Source organism: Lepidochelys kempii, chromosome 24 (genome assembly GCF_965140265.1).
Source record: "Lepidochelys kempii isolate rLepKem1 chromosome 24, rLepKem1.hap2, whole genome shotgun sequence".
NCBI classification, from domain to species: Eukaryota; Metazoa; Chordata; order Testudines; family Cheloniidae; genus Lepidochelys; species Lepidochelys kempii.
In genome coordinates, this window is record NC_133279.1 from 6,955,347 (window position 1) to 6,982,640 (window position 27,294).

A 27,294-nucleotide genomic window follows, 5' to 3' on the forward strand; every position below is an offset into this window, starting at 1 on the left:
AAGAGGTGAGGGGTGGGGGCGGGAAGAGTCTGTTTTGTATCGTATTTTTAAAATGTATCAGAGAGTGCCAGGAGCAAAGGGTAGCTGTTCCTCTTTCTGAATGCATGTTTAAATCTGGATGAATAGGGCCCTACCAAATTCATGGCCATGAAAAATTACGTCCTGGACCGTGAAATCTGGTGTCTTCCCACCCTCCCCCACAGGTGAAATCTGGTCTTTTGTGTGCTTTTACCCTATGTTATACAGATTTCATAGGGGGGAGACCAGCCTTTCTCAAATTGGGGGTCCTGACCCAAAAGGGAGTTGCAGGGGGGTCACAAGGTTATTTTAGGGGGGTTGTGGTATGGCCACCCTCCCTGCTGTGCTGACTTCAGAGCTGGGCGTCCGGAGAGCAGCGGCTGCAGGCTGGGAGCCCAGCTCTGAAGGCTGGGAGCCCAGCTCTGAAGGCAGAGCCTCGCCAGCAGCAGGGAAGAAGTAAGGATGGCACGGTATGGTATGGCCACCCTTACTTCTGCGCTGCTGGCCACAGAGCTGGGCGGCCAGACAACGGCAGCTGCTGACTGTTGGCCCAGCTCTGTGGGCAGCAGTGCAGAAGTCAGGGTCAATTACCATGCCGTGCCATCCTTCCTTCTGCCCTGCTGCTGGTGGTAACTCGGCATTCAGAGATGGACTCCAGGCCTGCAGCCACCGCTTTCCAGCTGCCCAGCTCTGAAGGCAGAGCAGCCGCCAGCAGCAGCACAGGATTGCAGTACGGCAACCCCCTCTACAATCACCTTGAGACCCCCCCACCCCATCCCCACCCACAACTCCTTTTTGGGTCAGGACCCTTACAATTACAACACCCTGACGTTTCAGATTTAAATAGCTGAAATCATGAAATTTATCCTATGATCATGAAATTGACCAAAATGGACTGTGAATTTGGTAGGGCCCTATGGATGAATGAATAAAGTTGGGCTCTTGCTTGAGTCTTTTGGCCTTTTAGGCTTGTCTTGGTCCTGCAAACGCTTTTAAGCCTGCGTGTAAATTGACTTGCGTGAGTAGTCCCATAAATGTGTGTAGGATTGGTTTGATAGGCCCTAATCCTGCAATCGCATCCATTAATGCAGAGCTCTGCACCTATACAGAGCCCTGTTGACTCCAGTGTGTGCCCACATGAGCATGGGGATTCACTTTAGTGGATCTGATTGTTGCAGGCTTGGGGGCCTAAATGTGACAAGACAAGGGAGGAGGGAGGCAGCACAGGGTTGGTTTAAAGTCCTGTAGGTCAAATACAACTTCAGCTCTCCACCCCTCCTTTATCCACTACCCTTTTATCACAAGCAGGGTCTCATCCCCTGACATTTGGTGAAATGCCAAAATCCCCTTGTTAACCAAATGTGTTCAATATTCTCCATGATGCTAGGATAACCCAGGTTATGCTTTAGTGTTACTGCAGCTGCATGGAGACTGTGTCATCTACTTAAAAGCGCAATCTCTCTCTCTTGGAAGTCCATACACAAAAGAAAACGTTGGTGTTTTGGGTTGTGTTCCTTCAGCTTCCCGCTTGTAAAAGTTGGCCAAAAGTTTATATTTTTCCACGTACAGGCTACTTTGTGCTTTTGTATGAAATCTTTACCGCTCATGTCATAACTTGTCTAAAGCAGAGAGTCTGAATGATAGAGCTTCCAGAAGATCTTGTTAATCTGTGACATCACGGTGGCTGATGTTTGGGCTAAGATGGGGGCACTGGGGTGTCCTGGGCCCTTATGTTGAATACAATTTTGGATCCTCCAGTGCAGCAAGTTGGCATTCGAATATGTGTAACAAAGATGAGAGGGAGGTAGAGATGGTTTCAGCTGATATTTGAAGTGCGATAGAGAGTTGGTGAGATGGAGGAGCTGCAAGGAAGAAGACTCTTGCATTAGCAGTAGCGAGAAGGTGCAAAGTGGGGAAGAGGGAGGGGAAGCAGAGGTAGCATTCACACCTTCATGTGCAGCTGCTCAGAGAGAAATGATAGTCCAGTAGTTAGGGCACTAGCTTAGGATTTGGGAGACTAGGGTTCAATTCCTTGGTCTATCACAAACTTCCCATGTGACCTTGGGCAAGTCACTCTAGGTGTGTCTACTCTGCAAAGCCAGGTATGGCTGTAACTCAGGTTAGCCAGCTTGGGTTAAAAAAGCACTGAAGACACAGCAATTTGAGTTCAATCCCACCTGCTCTCTGGGCTTTAACTTGAGTGGTTAACCTGAATTAAAGGCAGGGTTGCTGTATCTTCACTGCTACTTTAACCAGAGTTAAGAACTCACTTTTTTTTTTTTTTTTGCTATGTAGACCTACCTGTAAGTCTCTGACCCAGATCCACAAATGTATTTAGTCTCCTGGAAATTAGGAGCCTAAATACCTTTGCAGATCTTGGCCTCAGTTCCCCTTCTGTACAATGGGGTCATAGCATTTCCCGGGCGTGAAGTAAGTTAGGATTGTGAAGTGCTCAGAGGCCTAGGGACAAATAAGGACCAGGGATAGCTGGTCTCATGTTATAATTGCTGAATAGTTTATAAAAGGTTAATCAATTACTGATATTTTAATAAATAGTTAATTGTTATAGTTTGCTATTGAGTCCAACTGGTCAGTAGCTTGGTTATAACCATTGCTGGCCCCTTCTGCTGGTGTACCTAAAACCATCCATAAAGCCTACTGCTCACATCTGTAACAGGTCGACAACACCTATGAACTCTTAACTAGCCGTTGGTAACTGGAACCTTTTAACTGAAGTGCGACAAAGTTTAGGTAGAAATTTGAGCCTGACGCACCAAATCATCTTTAGAAATAAATGTTGCTAATCTGGTTGGGTTTTAACCTAAATAGCCCCCAAGGGGTTTGGACCTTTCTCCTGGAGGCGCTAATGCAGGAAAGCACTCTGTAGTCAATGGGACTTAAGTTCTTGCTTCACTTTGAGCACGTTTAAGTGCTTTGCTGAATCAGGGCCTTGGGAGAGTACCTGCTCCGGATGACCTGTTGCCACAGCTGCAATCAGGGGATCCGCCATACTTTAAAAGAGGAGGGGCTAGGAATAGCGTGTTCTGTCTAAGGGGGTATGGAACATGCTACCTCCTAATCTATGACCCAAAATAGCCCTAGTCCATTGATCTTCAGGCCATGCTGGAAGGTGTGTCTATTTGCACATGCTGCTGCACAGAATGGAGTCTGAAGGTTAGTTCTGCAGAGGGAAGAGAGTTTTTGTGTTCTGCTGGCTAGCTGTCTAACTTGATTTTGTTTTTGTAATTTATGGCAGAGGCAGCTGGAGCCTTGATTAGATTTGCACAAAAGTAAAAAGAGGCTTTAAGTTATACATAATAAAAAGTAGGCCCCGATCCCGCCATGGCTCAGAATGGGCAGACCTATATGTTGCTCATGGCAGGATCAGGCTAGCAGGTGATCTAGTGTTAATGAATTGAAGATGTTATTCATTCTTAGAACCTGCCCCTGCTAAAACCTCCCCAAAACGCCCCTTGCTTTTACTGGCTACTGGAATTTCTTCAAGCTCACTCATCCTTTTATTAGTAATGCCATAGAGCTGTTTGGGAAATGGTAAATATTTTACGCAAACATTTTTTGAATGAAACAAACCAAAAAAATTGTGCGTGCGGTTGTTTGGGCTTTTTGTGTGTGTGTGGTTTGGGGCTTGTTTTTTGTTGATGATATTTTATGGGTAGAACTTTTTTACTAGTAAACCAAAACAGTCATTTTTCAAAATCAAAGAGAGTTCTGACTCTTGATTTTTTCCCTTGAAAAACCATAGAACTTTGAACAAAATGAAAGCTTCACGCACACACAAAAAGCCATTTTTTGGTTGCAAAAAGTTTCAGTGGGAAAAATTGCCAGTCAGCTTGAATATGCCACAGAGCCATGTAGATGCCTGGTTAGTTTTTGATGTTACTTGATATGTAATCTTATACGAGAAATTTGGAGAAAACTGAAAGATTTGGGTGCCCAGTTGGATGAACTCTTTTGGCAGTATTGAAAATTTCAGCCTTGGAACTTAAAGAAACTCTCTTACTTTTAGATTGGCTAGATTTCAAATGAATAGTTATGAGTAATTTCCAGGATCTTACAGTGTTGCCAATTGATAATTTTTATCTTTTTTTCTTTTCTTTTTTTTTGTGATATTTGGTGTCTTTTTTTAATGTCACAGCTCCCTGGATGTGATTGTGTCAGAATCTCATCTTTGGTTTGAAGAAGAATTAAAAAAAAAAAAGAAAAGAAAAAGAAAAGCATCTAGCCTCCATGGTGGTGGAGAAACGCTTGAAAACATGGTTCCTAAAGATTCAAAAACCTGAAGGTGAATAAAAAGCATTCCCAAATATATTATTTTTGAAAATCCCATGACTCCTATCAGACAATATTGTGTGATTTGGGGAAAGGGGGAACTCAGTCACATTTTTTGAATTCTTAGGGTTGACAGTACTGGTAGGGAACCCCTACCCCATATTCCCTGCCCATTCTTGTGATTTAATAACCACTTTTCCCTTTTATTTTTTCTTTCTCTTACATTGCTGTGGAAGACCCACCAAGCAAGGAAACTGACTCAACAAGTGCTGTCCTGTCTTCTCAAGAGAGCTACTGAAGACGCAAGAACTGCTGAGAGGGGAGCTACTTAAAGAAAAATGAGAGAGGTGGTTTATTTCTGTGTCTGGTTATTCACTATGGTGTGGGGCTTGGCATCTTTCTGTGCTTTGTTGTAGTTTTAAGTAGGTGTTAAAGTAGAGCGTAGCAGAATCAGTTGTAGCGTGTTCCATACGGCTGTTTCTGAACCCTGATTTTTCTTCTAAAGAATAAATACACTGGGAAGGAGGGGGTTCTCCCTCTCCTCTTTCCCCTCTATTGAATTAATCTCATAAGAACGGCCATATTGGGTCAGACCAAGGATCCATCTAGCCCAATGTCCTGTCTTCCGACAGTGGCCAGTGCCAGGTGCCCCAGAGGGAATGAACAGAACAGGGAATCATCAAGCGATCCATCCCCTGTCGCCCTTTCCCAGCTTCTGGCAAACAGAGGCTAGGGACGCCGTCCCTGCCCATCGTGGCTAATAGCCCTTGATGGATCCTATCCTCCATAAATTTATCCATTTCTTTTTTGAACCCTGTTAGTGTCTTAGCCTTCACAACATCCTCTGGCAAGGAGTTCCACAGGTTGATCTTTCTTGTTCTAACAACGCTAGGCCAAATATATGTTCCAACGTGGTATTTTTTTTTTTTAATGTTGGTTGTGCCCTTTTCACCGTTTGTTTTTTTATTTTAAAGGGGGCAAATACGAGGAAGTACAGGGATTGATTAGTGCTTATTACCTTCTTAGGACGCCAGAGGGAGCCAGGAACAGCGACTGGGTTGTCCGAGCACAGTGCATGGATATGAACATGCCTATTGTCTCCTTTCTAGATTGCAAAGCAACCCCCCCCCTTCCCCCCCGGGCACCCTGGGACCACGGGTGTGAGGCGGAGAGCGCATCAGCTGGGGCGTGACTCGAGTCCTGGGACCCGGAGCCTTTCCCCGGGTGAGTGGGCGCGGGAGAGCGGCAGCGGGAGGCGGGCGCGGCTTGCGGCGCGCGCGGGGGGGGAGGGGGGGTTGCGCCGGGGCGCAGACGCAAGCGGCCTGCGCGGCGCGCGGGCGCATCTCCGCCCCGGGAGCTGCCGCTGCCGCCGCCGCCGCGGGAGGGCCCGCTCGGGAAGCCCCGGGGCGAAGTGATTGGGCCGGGGCGAGGGGGGTGGGGTTATTGCTGCAGGAAGCCCGGCGGCGGCGGCCGGGGGGGGGACGCCCAGGCGGGTCGGGCCGGGCCGGGCCGAGCCGAGCCGAGCTCCCAGCCGTGCAGCGCGCGGGGGGCCATGCGGCTCCTCTCGCCCTGGGGGAGGATCCTGGCCGGGAAGGGCCCCGGCTGGAGCCGCCGGTGGTGCAAGGTCCGTCCGGCTTCGCATTGCAGCGTGCGACCTCCCTGCCCGGGCCCGTTTCTCTCCGCTGCGCCTGGCTTTGGGGGCTAGCAGGGCCCGCTGGGGACTGGGCTCTGGGGCAGGCCGGGAAGGTGACCCCGCCCCAGGGAGCTCCATGGGGCTAGGCCGAGCTGGCTGGGGTGTTTGTAGCTGCTTTTTGCCGCGGGGGGGTTGCCTGGGCCAGTGAACCGTGAGCGTGTTGTCCCCTTGGGAGGGTGCTCTGCATTGCAGAAGCCTGGTGCCCCCTATGGGACTGTGGGTATCTCAAGGGCACCAAGAGGCTCCAGCAGAGCTGGGGGCCCACGGTGCTCGGAGCTGTACAGGCTGCCCCGGCCCTGCAGTCCCGTCTCACCCCCCTCCCAAAGCACTATATTTAGTCCTGCCATGAGTGTAGGGGACTGGACCAGATGACCTCTCGAGATCCTTTCCAGTTCTGTGATTCAGTGCACACCCTGCTCTCACCGCTAAACATTGTTCCTCCAACAGGAGCTGGGAGAGGAGCCCAGGAGTCCTGACTCCCAGTCCCCTCCAGCTCTACCCCCTCTATCTCATTTCCTTGCCAGAGCTGGGAAGAGAGAATCCGGGAGTCCTGACTCCAATGCCCAGCCTCTATCCACTAGACTCCACTCCCATTATGAACTTCCTCCGGTCCCTCTGTGGCTCTTTTCCAGACAGGCGCTCTCTTACCCCACCTCGCTGAGCGCCTCTGTTTGTACGAGAAGCTAAAGGCTGCCTACGACGAGCGATGTGCAGACCGGGCGCAGAAGGCAGGTGGGCCAATCCAGATCTCCCTGCCCGATGGCCAACAGGTGGAAGGAGAGTCCCTAAGAACCACGCCGTATCACGTGGCGTCACAAATCGGGTACTGGGTGCCATTGCACATTTTCTCCCTATGAACAGTTGTCTGCTTTCAAAACCCTTTAAATCCCTGGGTTTGCATTGAGTCCATCGCCCCTAGGGGTCCGGTTTGGCTACGCTCAGCTGGGCTCTGGGCACCTGACTCCCTCCTTTGAACCCCCCCCCACACCCCGAACGTTGTTCCTGTAACTCTCACCTGCTCCGTGTGGCTCTGTCCCACTCTAGTGATGGCTGGCCCACATGGAGCCTGCAACACGATGGCTAACGGAGCTGGGTCTTTGAGCTCCTGCTATAGAGGCGGTTCGTGCTTTTAAAACCAGAGGGCCCAGGTGAAAGGCGCTGCTGCCCATGGCCCGCCTGGGGCACAGCACGAGTGGTGGCCCATAAGCTGGGGGGCCTTCCCCCGGCTGGGGTGAGTGTGGAGCCTTTGCCCCAGCAGCCCTCATTAGGCGTGGGCAGAGCACCTCGCTGAGGAGGAGTGGCTCGACTAGAAGTGGGTTTGCCTGCTGTAGCTGGCGGGTGTCCAGGCTGCAGAGCCCGTCCTTGGAGCTGGTGCTAACCGGCTTCTTGGTGGCAGCCTAAGCAGAGAGGGTCCAGGTATGAATGGGTCTTGGAGACATGATCCCTCTAGCTCAGGGAAGGGGGTGCCAGGGGAGAACTCTCTGCGCAGTTAGCCGTATTCACCCTGGGCTGTAATTGGGCCGGAGACCTGGCTCCAGGGTCCTTTCCCCAGCACTAAAAAGAAAAGGAGGACTTGTGGCACCTTAGAGATTAACAAATTTATTAGAGCATAAGCTTTCGTGAGCTACTGACTGGCCGGTCACGTGTCCTATATTGAAGTGTGTTCTGTTACCTCTCTCCTTCCCAGTCGGGGCCTGGCTGAGGGTGCGGTGGCTGCCAGGGTGAACGGGGCTCTGTACGACCTGGATCGCCCCCTAGAAAGCAACGCCGCCTTGGAATTCTTGGGCTTTGATTCTCCAGAGGGGCAGGCGGTGAGTGATATCTGGCGCAGTGTTGTCCCCTTGGGACATAGCAGGAAGTCACCAGACAGACCTTGAAAAGTCGCTAAATGTAGCTGTTTAAGAGCTCAAAAGAGTCAAAAATGTCACTAAACAAAATTTCCAGGGAAGTCAACAGAGAATTAAATATACACACTCACGCGCGCATGCCCAGGCGAGTATAGTCACAAAATCATTCACAAGCAGCTCAATAATGTTAATAAAATCCATTCCGTGCTCTTCTTAGTACGTTCTGTTGGACACCAAGTCAATGTCATTACGTCTCAACCGAGCATGTCCTCGGAAGAAATCGCATTGCAGGGCTGCTTGGGCTGAGATCACTATAAGTGGCCGGTGAGGAAAAGAAGTTCGCAGAGGCTAATTAAATATGTCGCTAAAGCCAGGTGCCCTTTGGAGAGAGCAGCACATTAGCTGGGCTTGTTTTCACCCAAATGTTCTTTCTCGCTGCTCTGTAGTAAGTAGAACAGCCTGTGATGCAGGGTAAGAGGGCTAATGAAGCGGGCAGGGCGGGCGAGGCAGGTTAGCCAGCGAGGAGAGCCGCACGGATGGAAGGTGGGGTGGGATGAGACAGGGCCATGTGTCCCAATGGGGCAGCGGGCACTGTGCCTCCAGGGAGGAAGCCCTTACTACAGGATCAAAGGTGGAGTTAGCTTGATTTTGACGCCCCTTTACTCCTTCCCCTGGCTTGGCCTGGGGTTAGCTACCCAGCTGTTCTCAGAAATTGAACTCTGGGAGCAGGGGGAAGCTGACCTGGGCTGCAGTGGGGTGAGGATATTTTGCAGGTTTAGGTATGGCCCAGTACTTAATTTGTGATGAAAGAGGTGCCAGGGCTCAGCTGCCCTTAGTCCCGGCAAGCCCCTGCACAAATTAAGCACGGCTGGGGTTATGACCTGCCAAATGTGTCCGATTGGTAGGAAGGACCCTCTGCTTTGGGGCTAATGAATATTTCCCCTTTAATCATGTGTGTTGCGTTTATAAACCTATGCCACGATATCGCAACTGGGGGTGGGTGCGTTGGGTGTTTGTGGTTTTTTGTGTTTTTAATTACAACATTTTGATCCAGAGGGGAAGTGGAGGAGGATTTACAAACCCCAGCCGTATGGACTTTGCTGTTTGTCTAATTGAGAGTCCAATTTCCACCCGTTCAAGGGGGCCTGCCTGCAATGGTAGAACCTCACCTGGTCCTGATTAAATGCTCTGCCCCTCTCCAAGCCTATTCAGCAGAGGGCTTAAGGTTTGTACGTGAGCTAGTGGCCCTCTGCTCTTTGGGAAGGGCGCTCTGTACACTGCAGCCCAGGTCGGTGAATTTCAGCCCAGCCTCGGCCTTTCTTGCCAGTCTGGATTTGTGCCAACAGGTTAGTGAAAGGGAGGACTCAGAGCTGGGGGAGGAGGGCATTCGCCTGAGCTGAGCTCGGCACTGCAGGGAGCCAAGGAAGTAGATTTAAAACCAAAAATCCACTAGCCGGACCCCTTCCCCCACCGCTCTCAGAGTTCAATTTCTGAGAACAGCTGGGTAGCTAACCCCAGGCCAAGCCAGGGGAAGGAGTAAAGGGGAGTCAAAATCAAGCTAACTCCACCTTTGATCCTGTAGTAAGGGCTTCCTCCCTGGAGGCACAGTGCCCGCTGCCCCATTGGGACACATGGCCCTGTCTCATCCCACCCCACCTTCCATCCGTGCGGCTCTCCTCGCTGGCTAACCTGCCTCGCCCGCCCTGCCCGCTTCATTAGCCATCTTACCCTCCATCACAGGCTGTGCTACCTACTACGGAGCGATGAGGAAGAATATTTGGGTGAAAACAAGCCCAGCTAATGTGCTGCTCTCTCCAAAGGGCGCCTGGCCCTAGCGACGTATTGAATTAGCCTCCACGAACTTCTTTTCCTCGCCTGCCAATTATAGTGGTCTCAGCCCAAGCGGCCCTGGAATGCGATTTCTTCCGAGGACACACTCAGTTGAGACGTAATGACATTTGACTTGGTGTCCAGCAGAACGTACTAAGAGGAGCACGGAATGGATTTTATTAACACTGTCGAGCTGCTGGTGACTATACATGTTGGTGACGTCTTCCTCTGAATGTCCCTGTAATTGGCAGTAAAAGTTGCTCGATTTGTCACTGGTCACTTTGACACTTATTTTCTCACTAGGGAAACCAAAAAGTCGCTAAATCTAGTGACAAAGTAGCTAAGTTGGCATTCAGTTGTGGGGAAGGAGCCCTCTGGTGGTAGGAAAAGGGAGCCAGGCTTCTAGAATCTGTCCCTTTAGTGCCATGGTTCTCAACCTTTCCAGCCTACTGTACCCCTTTCAAGAATCTCCTTTGTCTTGCGTACCCCCAAGTTTCACCTCACCTAAAAACTATTTGCTTCCAAAATCAGACCGAAAAATACAAAAGTGTCACATCACACAGTTACTGACAAATTGCTGACTTTCATCATTATCATGTAATTATAAAATAAAATCAATTGAAATATAAATACTGCCCTTCCATGTCAGTGCATAATATATAGAGTGGTATAAACAAGTCATTGTATCAGAGTAGCAGCCGTGTTAGTCTGTATTTGCAAAAAGAAAAGGAGGACTTGTGGCACCTTAGAGACTCACAAATTTATTTGAGCATCAGCTTTCATAAGCTTCACTTACGAAGTGAGCTGTAGCTCACAAAAGCTTATGCTCAGATAAATTTGTTAGTCTCTAAGGTGCCACAAGTCCTCCTTTAAGTCATTGTATGACATTTTAGCTTGTACTGACTTGGCTAGGGCTTTTTATGTAGCCTGTTGTAAAACTAGGCAAATATCAAGATGAGTTGATGTAGCCCCTGAAAGACCTCTGCGTACCCCCAGGGGTACATGTCCCCCTGGTTGAGAACTACTGCTTTAATGCACCTGCTGGAGTGTAGGGGTCACCAAGGAAGCGGGGTTTAATCAGTGTTCTTTTTAACTGTCCTTTGCAAAAGCATCTCTCCTGACTATGCTCTAAAATAGTGGTTCCCAAACTTGGTTTGCAGCTTGTTCAGGGCAAGCTCCTGGCAGGCTGCGAGACGCTTTGTTTACCTGCCGCGTCCACAGGTTCGACCGCTCGCAGCTCCCAGTGGCTGCGGTTTGCCGTTCCCGACCAGTGGGAGCTGCGGGAAGCAGTGGCTCAGGTGGGCCACCATCTTACACTCTTAATCCTCTGCAATTGCAATGCATGTCATTGAGATGCTGGACTAGCCAGTGGCTCCTGCACTTGGGTATCTGACTGGCACAAACTGCACTGGCAAAAGCACAGATGCAAAAGGCTGAAAAATTAGCCGCTCAAGTTTTGGTTGACAGGAGTCGGCCAGCCCAGGGACAAGGGCAAGGAATTAGGCAGAGAGGAAAAGCAAATAGTGGCTAAAGCTAGCCAAAAGGGAGAAGGAACAGCGTGTATAATGAGTATAATAGTCCCTAGCTCTCAAAATGCTTTACAAATGTGAGCAGTATCTTGTTCCCAATTTTACAGATGGGGAAGCCGAGGCACAGAGCAACTGAAGTGACTTTCCCAATATTACACAGCAGTAGAGGTGGGAATAGAGCCCACGAGACTTCAGTCTGCAGTCTAGTGCTCTATCCACTAGATAACACTGCCTCCTGGGAACAGGCAGGCCCCCTAAAGACAGCTAACGAGGGACGTGGGCTCCCTCTCTGAACAAGCAGGCACCCCATATGTGAGAGGCTGCAGGGTGTCTCCGTTAAGCCAGTGCTCTGAGTCGTCACTGGAGCTGGGATCCCAATGGGCCGGAGCCATGAGGAGTGCGGCAGGCCTTCCACGTGACCCCAGGTCTCTTTCCTCCCCAGGTTTTCTGGCACTCCAGCGCCCACGTCCTTGGAGCAGCAGCAGAGCGAGTCTACGGAGCCCTGCTGTGTCATGGGCCCAGCACAGGAAGTGGCTTCTTTTATGACATGTATCTGGCTGGCCGGTAAGAGGGGCCGGGGAAGCCTAGCTGAGCATCCCAGCAGAAGGCCTGTTGGCATCCGGATAGCGTCATATTGTATTTTCATTAAGACACAGTTAAGAATCATCCAGTTGGGTCACTGTAGATACATACTCAGGATTTCTATATTTTAAAACTGAACTGTTTCCAGAGCTAAAACAGGATTTTAGTCATTTGTAAATGCAAGTTCAATTTTTAAATTGGTTTTTAATCTTTCCATCTTTAATACCTTGAACTGGAGTGTGTTTTCGTTTGTGCTGGAGAAATATAAAATGCACTGTATAAATAGATAGCAATATTTAAGACTTTATTTCTAATTACTGAGTAACTTAATAGGAAAAGAAAGCACACTACCATTGGAAAAAGGTGATAACATTTGTATCTACTGGAAATATACTTTAAGGTGTCTTAGAGCTGATAGGAAACAAACAAAAGGAAGTATTTCTTCATGCAACACACAGTCAATCTGTGGAACTCATTGTCGGGGGATGCTGCGAATGTCAAAACTTGAATACTTCCATTGCCCCTATCACCACACAGCCATGAATGGATTTAGCCTAGGAGGCAGGGAAGTATTAGCCCCATTTTGAAGGTGGGATCTAGGGCACCCAGAGGTGAAGTGACTTTCCCGAGGCTAAGCACGGAGTCTGTGGCAGAGCAGAGAATCAAACCCAGAACACCTGAGCCCCGGGCCTGTGCCTTAACCACTAGGCAACCCTTCCTACCCTGAGGAGGGGGAACCTCCTCTGCTGCTTTGAGTGAGGGAGTGGGGGCAGGAGCTAGATAGTCACCAAGAGGGGGGAGCAGAGAGAGGGGGAGTGGGGGCAGGGCCTTGGGGGAGTGGGGGCAGGGCCATGTGGGGCCCCCACTGACAAAAACCAAAAGTCAGCACCCATGATCTCACCTCATTCATTCCCTGCCGTAGCAGGGGCCTCTGGTGCACCTGCCCCTTCTGTTCTCTCCCTGTGACGCAGCTGAGTCTCCTGTGGACTGAAACGCTTGAGCTCGGTTCAGGGGCGTGCGGGTGGGTTCTCTGGCTGGTGCCGGGCCGATCAGACGAGGTGATCTGAGTAGAGATGGAAAGTATTAAACGGTTAACGGACGAGTACTAGTCTTACCATTAATATATTGCAGTTCACGTTTAAAACAGATTGGCTAAATCAGGTGCTGCCTGGCTGCCCCCACCTCCAGCGGCTGCTGCTCTGGGCAGCAGGTACCTGGGGGAGGTGGTGGTGGTGGTCGCTGCTGGGACGCGTGCCAGGCAGCACATCCCCAGCCAGGCAGGGGGGAGCCGCAGCCGGGATGCTCCTGCCCTAGTCGAGTCTGCTCCAGTTGCTGATGGGCCCCCAAATCCCTGCTGCCTTCCCTGCGCTCGGCAGCGGCTGCTGCCCACAGTGGGCTCATTGCACTGGGCACTGCAGACCAAAGTGGGGTGGGAAGCGTGAGACCGGGCAGAAGAGCCTGCTGCATGTGCCCCCCCCCCCCGCCTGCCCCCTCTTCCCCTGCCTCTGCCCTGGCTCCTGGGATCTCACACGCACACACCACGCGCGTGCAACCAGGCTTCTCCGGTTTCAGACGGTGCTGCGCCCCCTTCTGCTGGCTGAACTGGTTAACGATTAAACGGTTAACCAATATCGTTTAAATAGTTTAAACGGGTACTTTTTTTAAACAATATTTACATCCCTAGATCTAATGGTCCCATCTGGCCTTAAACTCTATGACACTGAGTTGCAGTTGTCACGTGGGCTTGTTTGTTTTCCCTTCCACTAGGTGGCATTCTGGGATAAACTAGCATGAAATGCTCCACACCACAAGGCTGCATCTGCAGCACCTGCCTCTGCTTCCCTGGAGCCCCCGGCCGTTATGCCAATGTCTGGCCTTTGCCAAGCTTTGTCCCTGGGTCCTTTCCTGCAGCAGTTAGTGTTGACTTGGCAATGCATGGGGAATGGGTGCAAACATGGGGGTGAAGACGCATTGCTAAGGACGCTCGCTCAGGCTGGCCACCTGCCGGGATCTGCAGTCCCGGCTCAATTCTTCTGTAACCGGGGCTTTAAAAATGTCTCGTGCTCTCTGCAGAACCGTGCTGGGTAGCGAGCTCCCAGCCTTGGAGGAGGCATGCAAGTCCATCGTCCAAGAGAAGCATCCCTTCGAGAGGCTGGAAGTGTCCCGAGAGGACCTACTGGAGCTATTTAAGGTGGACAGATGTGTTTGTATATTTCATTGCTCTCAGAAACCCCCTCCCTCCAGGGCCTCAGGATCAGTTTCAGGGCAGAAGTGGGAGTAACACAGAACCCTGGGGCCAAGTAAACAGTTGTGCAAATAATGTCACTGACTAGGTCCTGCAGGAGTCCCAGCAGCCCCTGTGAGAAGTGATGGGAGCCTCCTATCACTTGGAACTAGACAATCCTTGAGGGGGCCATTTAGGGATCTGGGGCAAAAATTGGGGATTGGTCCTGCTTTGAGCAGGGGGTTGGACTAGATGATCTGCTGAGATCCCTTCCAACCCTGAGATTCTATGATTCATACTTCCACAAAGCCCTGGTGAATGCCTGGTCAGGAAGGTGCCGTCCTTAGTCCCCTGGGATAGGTCTTTCGCCTCTGGGGTACACAGGGAGGCTTGCTTGGTTTCCAGAGCTGCCCTATGAGCTGGCCAGGGGCTAATAACCTGCCTTTCTACTGCCTGCACCCACTCAGCTTAGGGTGCGTCTGTCATCTTCCCCAGCCTTCTCAATCCAGCCAGCCCCGCCCTCTTTCAAGAGCTGGTGTTATCTGTATATCTAATCTGTCTGGGACTGCAGTGTCTGAGCACCTCACCATCTTCTCTACCCAGGGCAATGCTATCCCCATTTTACTGGAGGGGAAACTGAGGCACAGAGACTAAGGCCTAGATTTTTAACGGTATTTGGGCACTTAACTGCCATTGAAATCAACCGGAGTTAGGAGCCAAAAAGACCTTTAAAATCTGGCCACAAGTGACTTGCCTGAGGTCACCCAGGGAGTCTGTGGCAGAGGAAGTGATCCCGAGTTCCAGGCTAGCACTCTAACCACTGGGCCATCCTGCCTCTAACTCCCATGTCTAGCACCGCATGCCTGCCTGGCACACCACGTAGTGAGTGAAGAGTCAGTCTCTGTCCTCAGGAGCGTGCTGGCTGCATTGATGGGCCCAGCAGCTTGCTGGGGGGAGATGGTGGGAGGGATGTGCATGCTAGAATTGTGGGCTTCTGTAAGTGGCATTTAGATTGGAAGCATTTTGGGGCAGGTGCTGTCTGATAGTCTCTCTGTACAGTGCCTGGTGCGAGAGGGCCCCATTCTTGTTTGGCCCTTGGGCACTGTCATAACAAACATGAATAGCAACGGCTCAGAGTAGATGAGCTGCTAGTTATCTGTGGGCTGTATCGTGATCGCTGGCCCTACACTCTCCTCTTTTCCTTTCCCCAGTACAACAAGTTTAAGCTGCAGGTGATTGAGGCGAAAGTGACGTCACTGGCTGCTACCGTGTACAGGTGAGCAAGGGCCCCGCAGTCCGTGCAACTGCCCCGGCGCACCCAGGAGTGGTGGGCAGGGCGAGATCTGTGACCCCTGTTCCTCCAGACTCGCAGCCCTGGGGCGAAAGTGCCCTGTCCCCCAGGCCGTGCCCCAGTGGTCAGGAAAAAGTGTGTGTCTGTCTGAATCCTACTTCATACACACAACTGGCCATGCTGTGTCCCCGCTGATTACACGACGGTCACAGTCAGGCTTTCGTGCACGGAACTCTTTACACTGATTTCCGGTGGTGGGTTTCGAACGAGCTGCCCTGCAGCAGTATTTCCACCGTGGTGCTAGCCAGGATTGTTTTGTCACGTTCACCTACCGTCCTTGGCCACCAGCAGTGATTGTCCAACATAACTTAACAAACCAATTTCCAACCCCCCCGAAAAGGGGAGATGGCGCTTGTCGGGTGCCCCTCGGCCCCCCAGCTCCATTGAACACTTACTTTTCCCCTGCTGCATCTGTGACCCTTCGCAGCTCCACCCTCTTTAAGCACGGCCACGCCCTGATGCTTCTCTGAAGTTGAGTTGTGGTCAGGCCCGGATCTATGTGCCTCTCTCAACCTGGTGGCACCGTGACTTCCTGGTACCCACTGCGTGGCTGGGAAAAACTCACCGCTGGCTGCTACAGGCGTTCCCGTGAAAGGCAGGGGGCAGGGCCGGGGGGGACCATCACTGCTGGAAAGTGAGAGTGTTGCGGGGGCTTGGGCCCCGCCTCTGTGGGCTGGGCTGTGGGTCCGGGTGCTATGATGGGAGGGAGTGTGACAGAACGGGCACGAAGTGCTAAGGGCCTAATCCTGCCCTCGTGCCCGATTGCACAGCTGGGTGGGAGCGGTAGGTGTGAATCCACTCGCAGACGTTGGCCCAGGTTCTGATCCTGCACCCATGGGGGTGACGCACGAGTGCCTTTCATGTGAGCCAGTTGCATTGTAGGAGTGCCTAAGAGCCCAAGTCACGGACCATGACCCCGTTGCGCTAGGTGCTGTACAAGTGGAGCTAACACACTAGGTCATCGGCCCCTTCTGACCACTTGGGGCGTCCTCTGACTTCCCCCTCTGCTCTCTCATTCCAGCCCAGCATTTCTCACCCCACCCCTAGACCTCTGTCTGTGCTCTGAACCCCTATCTCCTTTCCTTTCCCCAGGTGCGGGGGGTTAATCGACCTTTGCCGAGGTCCCCACATCAGGCACACGGGGAAGATCCGAGCGCTGAAGATCCTGAAGGTCAGTGCTAACCCCAGCCAAGCTCAGCTGCTGGCACCAGTGGGAGAGAGCGTGGTGTGCTGGGGGTATCACTCTGCCCCTGGGCAAGCTGCATGAATTTAGGGTAGTCAGTGCCTCTGTTTTCCCCCAGCTGTAAAAATCCCAGCAGGAGGGTGGAGCCCTTTGATATGAAATGCCTGATATGATCTTGCTTTGCACTGAACACTAGCTGTGTTTTGTCAGAGGATCTTCAAGTGCTTTAGAAAAGGAGTAAGTACCATCCCTGTTCTACAGGTGGGGAAATCGAGGCACAGAGCGGGGACGTAGCTATCCAAGGTCGCCCAGTGAGTCCGTTTCAGGTTCTCTTCCTGATTCTGGCACCTGGTGTTTTATACCAAGCCCATCACCATAGCGCCTAACCCAGGAGTCCTGACTCCCAGCCCTAACCACTGGACCATGCTGTTCCAAGAGAAGCATAAGCTTTTGCTTTTCTGTTGGAGGGGTAGGCAGTAGAACGGTGTGTTGATCCCAGATTACCCTGTCCCAGCCAGTGTGGAGCTCAGCCCTCTCTTCCTTCAACGCCTTCCTGTGGTGTTAGCTCTCTTTTCCACTTCTCAACAGAGCTCCTCCGCCTTCTGGAAAGGAGACCCCACTCTGGAGTCTCTGCAGCGGGTGTACGGGATCTCCTTCCCCAGCCCCGTACGGCTGGAGGAGTGGGAGCAGCTCCAGGAGGAGGCAGCTAGCCGGGACCACCGGAGGATTGGCAAGGTAGGAGCCGGCGTGATCACCCACAGGCAGGGTCGTTGCAGCAACGTCTGTGTCTGTACAGCCCAACCCGCTGGCTTAACTGTCCCCAGTTCTGAACAAGGAAGGGATAAAGGGCATGGAAGCGTTGGAGACGAAGGTCTGGAGCCATCAGTACCTGCCCTGCTGATTGGAGGCCCCTTGGGTAGGAGAGGTGCCCTGCAAGAGGCAGCTCTCTTCGGAGCTTGGGCACGGGCAAGCCGTTGTCTTCCGTTGCCGTGCCACGTCTCTCCTGCCTTAACAAAGTCCGCGTCTCTGTCTCCATCGTATGGGTCCCAGAAGAGGCTTCTGAACCTGCTGCTGTTTCCAGCTGCCGGGCTTAGCCCTTAGGACCCTGGGTCCAGCCCCCATGTAGGGGGTCATCGTGCGTAGACACTGTCTCCTCGGAGCGGCGTCCAGGGGACATTCTCTTATTTCCTCCCCAGGAGCAGGAATTGTTTTTCTTCCATGAGCTGAGTCCTGGAAGCTGCTTTTTCCTGCCTAGAGGAACTCACATCTACAACACCCTGATAGACTTCATCAAGGTACGGGCAGCCGTCGCGTCGGGGTTCGCTTGGTCACGCCTCGGCGCAGGGGTTGGACGTGGTGACTTTGCGAGGTCCCTTCCAGCCCTGCATTTCTGTGGTGCTGTGATTCCTTCGCCTTGTGATGTCCTGTAGATCTTCCTGTCCCAAACACCTCAGTGCAGCTGTGACCATTAGCCCAGGCTCTGGGAGCAGACTCACACCACCAGGTCCCAACACAGTCGTCGTATGTGACGCTCCAGCACTGGCTCCCTGATCAGCACGACCAGAGGTGTTTTAACCTGGCTCTGCTATGGATTTCCTTGGGGAGAGGGAGGAGTGCATGGCCCGAGCCACACGGGTCAGGGAACTGTGCTAGGCCAGGAGCATGGCTGCCCCTACCTAGCTGGGTGAGGTTGGGTCTCCAGTTCGCAGTGAGGTAGGTTCATACGTTATCTTGGAGGCGTCTGTCTCTGGGTCCCAGTCGCACAGGCTTCCTAGGGGGTGTCCACACCCTGCTCCCATCTGGAAAAAACATGCTGGAAAAAAACATCGGGCCTGTCTGTCGTAGGTCCGTGGCTAGCACCAGCGCTGTAGTGTCTGAGCACTGTAGACCAGTTAATGTATTTATCGTCATCCATCCCTGTGGGGCAGGGCAGTGCTATTATTCCATTGTACAGATGGGGAAACTGAGGCACAGAGAGGCTAAATGCCTTGTCTGTGGTCACACCGGGGGTTGGTGGCAGAGCAGGAATTGAACCCCAGTTTTCCCATTTCCAAGGCTGGTGCCCTAACCCCTGGGCCACCCTTCCTCTCCTCCCCTACCTAGCCACAAAGAAAAAGCAGGGGACATGGCTCCCAATAAAACTATGAGCAAACTCTGCTCCCCAGTGGGGAACCCGTGGGATACAGACAGGTGCATAGACATCCCCTCACAGGACACACCAGCTCCTGGTGTGAGCGACACGTTGTTCCCAAGAGGCTGTGCAATCTAGCCCATTGGACTGGGGCTGTGAGCAGAAGCCACAAGTTCCTGGGGGACTCGTTGTAGGTAAGGCTAAGCTCCTACACCCTAGATGTTCCCAGGACGCTCTTCTCCTGCATACACAGAACCGAGTCTTTTAGGGTATCCTCGAGGTTGTTCGTAGCTTATGGGGACGGGGTGGAAAGTCAGGCCATTTCCGCATGGAGACTTTCTAGCTGGATCTTTGCTTGTATCCCGCTGTGCTATGAATTATCCAGTGAGTGCAACAGCTCGCTCTCCGGGAGCACAAAAAATGTCTGGTGCTTCTTTGGGAAATGTTCCTGGACTGGAGATATGTAGGGCAGCTACCTGGGCTTCTGTGCTTGTGCTGATCTGGCATTACAACATAGGGCAAGAATCAAGATCGATGCTTTTTCCTCGGGCTGCCGTACAGCCATTGCGTAGGTGGACTACTGTGATCTAGGACGCTGACTGTGAGTCAACAAAAATGGGGGGGGAGGGGTGTGCACACAAGCAATTGAAGCTGCAACAGTTCTTACCTTACTGTAACTGTGGTACTTGGAGATGTGTTGTCCATATGTACTCCACGATCCTTCCCCACTACTACGGAGTCTGCTTTCAGATGGATTCTGTATTAGCAAAGGATACCTAAGCAGTGGTTGAGGTTCCCCCCATGTCCTCAGTTGGAACCATGAGGACATTTGGGCTCCAGGCACAGCCCCCAAAAGACACTGCTGGCTGAACAAATCTGAACTGGAGTGGACTGGGTATATGTGTACCAAGGGTGGAATGTGTGTCTGTCTATTTATATGTCTGTCTATCTGTGTGTCTCTCTCTCTCGCTCGCTCGCGCTCTCTCTCTTTCTCTATATACATACACACACCCCAAAGAACCAAAGTAAGTAATCATTTATTGTAATCCCACTTCTCCCACCATCATTCTCTGTGACTCTTAGACAAGTCATTTCTACTTCTCTACCTTAGTTTCCCCCGGGAAAGGAGGATGGGGCTGTGAGTGAGGGCTGTGCTTGGAAGATGTGAAGCCCTGTGTCGTTGCTAAGGAGCATTCTCACTGTAAAGGGCCCAGTGTGTCTCAGGTCTGTGTTTTCTGCCCCCACTGCAGAGCGAGTATCGGAAACGTGGGTTCTCGGAGGTGGTCACCCCTAACGTCTATAATGCCAAACTGTGGGAGCTGTCTGGCCACTGGCAGCACTACAGTGACCACATGTTCTGCTTCCCGGTCGAGAACGAGACCTTCGCCCTCAAGCCAATGAACTGCCCTGGTCACTGGTGAGCGAGGCACCCAAGGTCTGCTGCAGGCTGGCTGTTCGACTGTTCCCAGCTCTGGAAGGGGAGTGGAGTCTAGTGGGTAGAGCGGGGGGGTGCTGGGAGTCAGGACTCCTGGGTTCTATTCCCAACTCGGGGAGGGGAGTAGGGTCTACTGGGTAGAGCGGGGCTGACTGGGGATTGTCCTGGGTTTTTGCTTAGCACTGTAAAATAGTTGCCTATGGTTAAAATCTCAGGCACAAAATCATAACGCAATTCGGATGGGAGTGGGAGGTGGTGATACTTCTTAAAAACATGTATTTCAAATAAATCTGCAGCCTGCTAGCCCTGGGGTCTAGACCAGAGATCCACTTTGGAGTCACACTGATGCCCAAGAGCCCCTGTTCAGTGTGGGCAGCACCAGGAGGGACCCCTCAAGCAGCTCTGTCTCCATAGCACGTGTAGGCCTTGGCCTCTTCATCCAGACTGTCACGGAGGTGTCCAGTGGTGGTGTCCCGTGTATCCCTGGCAGCTCTCTCCCCTCTGAGGCCCCTGACTGGCTGCTGGGCGGGAGGGACCCTCTTCCCACTGAGGTCCTGGCTCTCCTGCCAGAGAAGCAGCTGCAGGGGCTGGATCGAGGGCAGTTCAGCAGCTCCCTTCCCTGTTAGAGTCCTCAGTGCACTTCTCAGCGGGGCTGGGGCGGGCTCTGATTTCCCTCCTTCCGTCATTCTGCCCCACCAGCCTTATGTTCGCTCACCGGCCCCGCTCCTGGCGGGAGCTGCCCCTCCGCCTGGCCGACTTCGGGGTGCTGCACCGGAACGAGTCCTCGGGGACCCTGACCGGCCTGACCCGGGTGCGGCGTTTCCAGCAGGACGACGCTCACATCTTCTGCACCCTGGGCCAGGTGAGTGTGTGGAGCCAGGTACCCCAAGGGGGGGGGGGGGGGCGGCGGGCGATAATTATCAAACCATCCTTCCCTACACGCTCCCATCTCCTTGGGGATGGGCGCTGCCCTCCGTCCCGTCCCGTCCTGCCAAGCTCCTTGTGTGGTGTGTTCCTTTCCCAGCTGGAAGGCGAGATCGGCGGATGCCTGGATTTCCTGCAGGCCGTGTACTCTGTCTTCGGCTTCTCCTTCCGCTTCTACCTTTCCACGCGCCCGGAAGGGTTCATGGGGGACGCTCACATGTGGGAGCAGGCTGAGCAGGTGGGAAACACGACCCCCTTTCCAGTGAACGCAGCATGTGTTTAGCACTGCCCTGTGCACCTCCCACACCCTGAGACATGGGTGTCCCATGCTGAGCGGGGTCAATCGCTGTCCACCCCTTGCTCGGGGTTTTAGAGCCCAAGTGTCCTGGTGAAATTCCAGCCTGCATTCTGGCGCTCTGAACTAAGTGCTAAGCAGGAGGACAGTCTTGTGGTTAAGACTCTGGACTGGGGTTCAGGAGACCTGGGCTCAATTCCCAGCTCTGCGACTGACTTTCCCTTGTGACCTTGGGCAAGTTATGTCATCTCTGTGTGCCTCAGTTTCCCCTTTGTCTGTAAAATGGGGATAACAGCACTTCCTTTGCCTGCCTGGGCTATTTGCATTCTAAATAGAGACTCTCTTGCTCTGGGTCAGCATCGCACCTGGCACGGTGGGGGCCCTGGGCTTGGCTAGGCATCTGGCATGACGGGGCCCATATCTCAGCCAGGGCCTGTGCTATGCCCGGCGCAGCAGGGGCCCTGATTTCAGTTGGAATCCATAAGCGCTGCTGTAATAAATGGCTTTGCCCGTGGTGTTTGCTTCCCCTCCCCAGGTTGCTGATGCACCGTGGTGGCTGATGTGGTTGGGTCTGAGTGATTTTCTGTGGCACAGAGCAGCACTTGGGGGAGTTGCCTGGCACAGACCCTTGTGGTTGGGTCCGCATGCCACCTCTCGTAGTGCAGCAGCATTGAATAGACCCGTCTGCTACAGCATCATCCACCGAGGCAGGGTCCACTTACCGTGCAGAAGATGCTGCTCATGTGGCGGTCACAGCTGGTTGGCAGGGTAGATGCTGGTGGCTTCTTGTCTCCTGCTGTGACTTTCAATATTGAATCAACCCTGTGACTAGCTGGCACTGACCATGTATCCAGGAGTGACCTGGGGCAAAAGGCATCTACTGATCTGACGCCTTTGTCTTCCAGCAACTGGAGAAAAGCCTCAATGATTTTGGGCAGCCTTGGGAGCTCAGTCCAGGCGACGGAGCATTTTATGGGCCAAAGGTTAGTGATTGTTCGATCCACCGTCCGTGGTTGGAGCCAGGACTCCTGGGTCCCGAGCCTGTCACCAACTTGCTTTGCCTTCTTGGGCGAGTTATGTCCCTCCTTTCTGCCTCAATTTCCCCACTTACAGCACGAGAGTAATGATTTGGATGTGAAGAGCAGGAGGGGCCATTTTGATTCTCTAGTCTGACTTCCTGCCTAGCACAGGCCAGAGAACTCGCCCAGTGATTCCTGCATCAACCCCAACGCTTGTGGTTGAGCGAAAGCATTGGTGATCCTTGCCCTCCGTTATGAGGCACAGAGATCTGGGGATGGAAAGCACTGGGACTAGCTCGGCACAATTGTTTTATGAAGCTGCACGAGTGTCTTAAAACAGACTGGCTCTAATTTTGATTAATTTACAAAACAGCTCAAATTAGTAGAAGCTAATGGAGGGCCTGGAATTGGACCCTATCTTGTTTATGCGTATCCCCTCCCACCCAAAGTTTTAAAGGATCAGCAAATTGTGTGGGATTTAATCAGGGATGACTAAGGGCTTGGTACTGCAAAATACTGACACATGTGAGTAACTTTACTCATGCGATTGGTGTGATTAACTTGTGAGCTGTCCGGGTAACTCACCTGTGCAGGAATCTATTGGGCCCTTGGGCTGGGTCTACTCACGGGAGTAGTTATCTATGGAATGTGCAAGGAGCTGCAGGATTGGGCCCCATGAATCTTTGCAAACATGGCTCTCGAATGTCTAGTGTCGCAGGGTACAGGTGTGCTAACAAATGGTCAGCCATGTGATCGGTGTTTCCTGGGACTTAATCGGCAGCTGGAGCTGAGACTGTAGCCCGGGGTTTTTGTCTAGGCTTATCCCTGCTGGTCAGGAAAGTCTGTCCGTTCCCCCCCCTCCCCGATCATTGCTGCGGCTATAGCCATAAATAGCATGGAGGGGATAAAGTGTAATGACCTTTGTCCCGCACTGATAAGCGGAGTTGTATCGCCATGGAGACAGGGTTCTGTTTAAAGTGCTGTCCCCACTATGCAAGGTTCCTTGAGGAACCAAAACTCTGAATCTGTTGGGAAATGGGTGACTCACCCACGTCCACGTGCTGTTTCAGATCGACATTCAGATCAAGGACGCCCTGGGCCGATACCATCAATGTGCCACCATTCAGCTGGACTTCCAAATGCCCATGCGGTTCGACCTGACGTACATCAGGTATAGCAAGATCTATGGGATGCTTGTCTATACAAACAGTTCGTGTGCAGCATGCTGGTGTGTAAACCTACCCGGTGCTAGCCTGCTGCTCGCTAGCCGTCCGTGTATATGGTGCCGCCGTGCACTAAAAAGTTTTAGTGCGCTTTGACCTACCCGCCTTTCCAAGCAGGGCATGTCAAAGCACAGTAGGAAACTTGTCGTGCACAGTAGTGGGGCTGCATGGACGCTTAGCGCACAGCGGACTAGCCCAAGGTAGATTTATACTCCCAGTTTGCCACAAGCTAAGTGTTGTGTAGACAAGCGCTTAAACCCAACATCCTAGCCAGTTAAGATCGTGGGGTGGGGTAGCGTTTGAAGGGGTTGGGGTCTTGATGTAGCCCAGTGGGGAAGGTGTGTTACGGCTCCCCCTCGGTGCCTGATCCCTAGAGGATGCGAGTCTAGGGTGCCTTGGTTTGTCAGCTCAAGCAGCTCATGCTTTTAAGAACATAAGAACGGCCATACTGGGTCAGACCAATGGTCCATCCAGCCCAGTGTCCTGTCTTCTGACAGCAGCCAGTGCCAGGTGCTTCAGAAGGAATGAAAAGAACAGGGCAATTATTGAGTGATCCATCTGCTGTTATCCTGTCCTAGCTTCCTGCACTCAGAGGTTTAGGGACACCCAGAGCCTAGGGTTGCATCTGTGACCATCTTGGCTAATAGCCATTGGTGGACCTAGCCTCCAGGAACTTATCTAGTTCTTATATACTTCTGGCCTTCACAGCATCCCCTGGCCATGACTTCCCCAGGTTGATTGTGCATTGTGTGAAGGAATACTTCCTTTTGTTTGTTTTAAACCTGCTGCCTGTTAATTTTATTTGATGACCCCTAGTTCCTGTGTTAGGAGAAGGAGTAAATAACACTTCCTTATTCACTTTCTCCACACCAGTCATGATTTTATAGACCTCTATCATATCCCCCCTTAGTCGTCTCTTTTCTAAGATGAACATTCTCAGTCTTTCTTGACTGCTGCTGCACATGGAGTGGATATTTTCCGAAAACTAACCACAATGACTCCAAGATCTTTCTTGAGTGGTGACAGTTAATTTAGACACCATCAGTTTGTATGTAGCGTTGGGATTATGTTTCCCAATGTGCATTACTTTGCATTTATCAACATTTGAATTTCATCTGCTATTTTGTCGCCCAGGTTTGTGAGATCCTTTGTAAATCTTCAGTCTGCTTTGGACTTGCCTATTTTAAGTTCTTTTGTATAGTCTGCAAACGTTGCCACCTCACTGTTTACCCCTTCTTCCAGATCATTTATGAATATGTTGAATAGGATTGGTCCCAGTACAGATCCCTGGGGGACCCCACTATTTACTTCTCTCCACTGTAAAAACTGGCCCTTTATTCCTGCCCTTTGTTTCCTAATTTTTAACCATTTACTGATCCACGAGAGAACCCTTCCCCCTTCTCTCATGGGTACTTACTTTGCATCAGAGCCTTTGGTGAGGGACTCTGTCAAAGGCTTTCTGAACATCCAGAGGTCCCAGTTCAATCCCTGGTGTGTCAGCCAAGATACCGGCCGTAATGTTAGCAAAACACGCAATGAGCTTTGGATTTCCCATGAGCCTAAAGGAGATGAGAAGATATTTGTTGGGTTCCCAGTCTCCCTGAGCCCCCTTCAGTACATCCAGCCTGAGAGTTTTAATAACCACCAGTGGATGATACAACCCTAGTCCTGGCCAAATCTTGCCCATAGAAGATACATTCTGAATCCCCTCTGCATTTTCATCTGGTTTTGTTCTTCTTAGAAACCTAGGACTGGAAGGCACCTTCTGGGTCATTAAATCCAGTCCCCTGCTGTCGCAGGCAACCCCCTCCTATCACCCCATTCACGAACAGGTCAAGCTCTAGCTTCCAACTAGTTAGGTCCTTTGTCCCCCCTGTCCCTGCCTCTTGTGGGAGACTGGTCCAGTCCCTCCCACCTCTGAAGGTCAGAAACCTTCCTCTCATTTCCAGCTTCACTTTATTCCTGGCTAGTTTTGTCCCCATTCTGTCTTTGTTTCCCATCTTAACGTTCTGTTGCCATGCGCTGTTCAACAGCTGTCGTGTCCCGCCCCAGAGATGACCACATTTCGGTGGTGCATGAAGCGATCCCTGTATGGTGCACCGTAGGTATATAAAGCCAAGTGGATACGGTGCTGTGGGATCCTTGTCGTGAAAAGCACCCTATAAATATCGGTTTTCTCTTCCTGCAATTCCAGGCCCTTCCAAGCTGATGAGGGGAACACGTCAGGGGTAGTTAGCAGAGAGGGGAAATCAGGCCATGGCGTTTTCATAAGCACTCAGTGTTGGCCTCACCCTACTCCTGTTGATGTTAGTGACAAAATTCCTGCTGATGGCCCCAGGAGCAGAGCTCAGCCAGCATTGGGAATTTAGGAGAATCCCACCCCAGGAACCGTGAGCCCTTAACTGAAGATCTGACTGCACCTGATACATTTTGCAAGAGCTGAAGCGTTAACCCTGGTCTTCTGGCCACGTCCCAGAAAAGCTGACGCATTAGACCTGCCTGAGAACTTCGTTTCACATTAGCTGGAAATTAATTCACTTCCTCTTTCGAATGAGGGACAAAACGATATTTGGCAAATTGTGGTGCAACGGTCTCGCCCGAGAGGTGGCTGCATTTCTGCGGTGGGCAGGCGGGTGATCTCACATTTCCATGCCCTTTGGAGTGTTTACAGGCACAGCTCCTGCTCACGTCAACGGGAACCGTGCCTGTAACAACCCCAGGAGTGGCTTATGAGGTTACTGTTCCCCATCTGCTTCTGGAGCCACTTTGTTGCTATAGCAACTTCGAGTGGTATCTCCATCAAATGTAAACACATTGCAGGCAGGGGCAGCCCCAGAACTCTTACTTCCTTCTCTCCTTTTGTGTGTCACGTCAGACCCTTGGACAGGAGCATGGGGAAGGGGTGTGCTCATCGCTCTGTACCTTCAGTGCCCGTTGACTGCTTCCCATGATCCTTTTCACCCACAGCAAAGATGGCAGCACGTCCGAGAGGCCGGTGATGATCCACCGGGCGGTGCTGGGCTCCGTGGAGAGGATGCTGGCCGTCCTGGCTGAGAACTACAGCCGGAAGTGGTGAGGACAGTTGTGCTAGCTCGTAACCCTGCATCGGGAATCCCTCGCCCTATGGTTCTTTCCCAGGTGTCCCCTTCTGCTACGACTGTCCAGTGAAGACCCGCTGGGGGGCAGTCGGCGGAAGCGTGGTTCTGGGTGGGCATTTACTGTTAAGAGACTGCAGTGAGGAGTCAGGAAGAGAAGCCAGGTAGCCAGATGCCCAGGGCTCGCCCTCTGGGATGCAGCATGGTCTTGTACACAGAGCAGGGGGCTGGAGTCCTAGGTTCTGCTCCCACCTCCATGTGACATCAGGCAAGTTGCTTAAGCATTCGTGGCCTGTGCGCTTAGATGCACTGGAGTTGGGCTTAGTCCCTGCAGACAAGCTGGCCGGGGCTGCCGGTGCATTAGTGACCCATCCTGCATTGGCCCGGAAGACGGACAAATCTCGGGTGAGCGGGATTGCCCAGCACTGAAATGCCAGGGGATGGGGAGGAGAGGGCTCTTGTGTAACGAAGCGAAGGGAACTCAGCCTCTCCCTCGCTTTGCAGGCCTCTGTGGCTGTCCCCGTTCCAAGTCATGGTGATCCCGGTCGGACCCGACACAGAGGTTTATGCCCGTGAGGTGAGTGGCGAGAGATAGGCCCGGCCTGCGCTGTCCGTGGCTGGGATC

The 27,294-nt window shown here is 52.2% G+C and overlaps 1 protein-coding gene across 2 annotated transcripts in view; it reads left to right on the forward strand.

Moving 5' to 3' along the window:
• Window positions 1–4,207: 4,207 nt before the first annotated feature.
• The window catches only part of TARS2 (threonyl-tRNA synthetase 2, mitochondrial), a 29,056-nt gene continuing 5,969 nt past the window's right edge, over window positions 4,208–27,294 (forward strand). The window contains exons 1-18 of one of the 2 annotated variants that reach the window (XM_073323260.1): window positions 4,218–4,321; window positions 4,545–4,655; window positions 5,418–5,532; window positions 6,638–6,824; window positions 7,689–7,812; window positions 11,650–11,771; window positions 13,863–13,980; window positions 15,225–15,289; window positions 16,457–16,535; window positions 17,136–17,282; window positions 17,744–17,842; window positions 19,929–20,095; window positions 20,813–20,975; window positions 21,138–21,275; window positions 22,238–22,315; window positions 23,422–23,522; window positions 26,542–26,646; window positions 27,174–27,246. In XM_073323260.1, the coding sequence (XP_073179361.1) occupies window positions 4,647–4,655; window positions 5,418–5,532; window positions 6,638–6,824; window positions 7,689–7,812; window positions 11,650–11,771; window positions 13,863–13,980; window positions 15,225–15,289; window positions 16,457–16,535; window positions 17,136–17,282; window positions 17,744–17,842; window positions 19,929–20,095; window positions 20,813–20,975; window positions 21,138–21,275; window positions 22,238–22,315; window positions 23,422–23,522; window positions 26,542–26,646; window positions 27,174–27,246 (1,890 nt within the window). In that variant the 5' untranslated portion in view covers window positions 4,218–4,321; window positions 4,545–4,646. Of the gene's footprint in view, window positions 4,322–4,544; window positions 4,656–5,417; window positions 5,533–6,637; window positions 6,825–7,688; window positions 7,813–11,649; window positions 11,772–13,862; window positions 13,981–15,224; window positions 15,290–16,456; window positions 16,536–17,135; window positions 17,283–17,743; window positions 17,843–19,928; window positions 20,096–20,812; window positions 20,976–21,137; window positions 21,276–21,867; window positions 22,199–22,237; window positions 22,316–23,421; window positions 23,523–26,541; window positions 26,647–27,173; window positions 27,247–27,294 lie in introns of those variants that run through there. The other variant, XM_073323261.1, reaches the window with a different exon arrangement.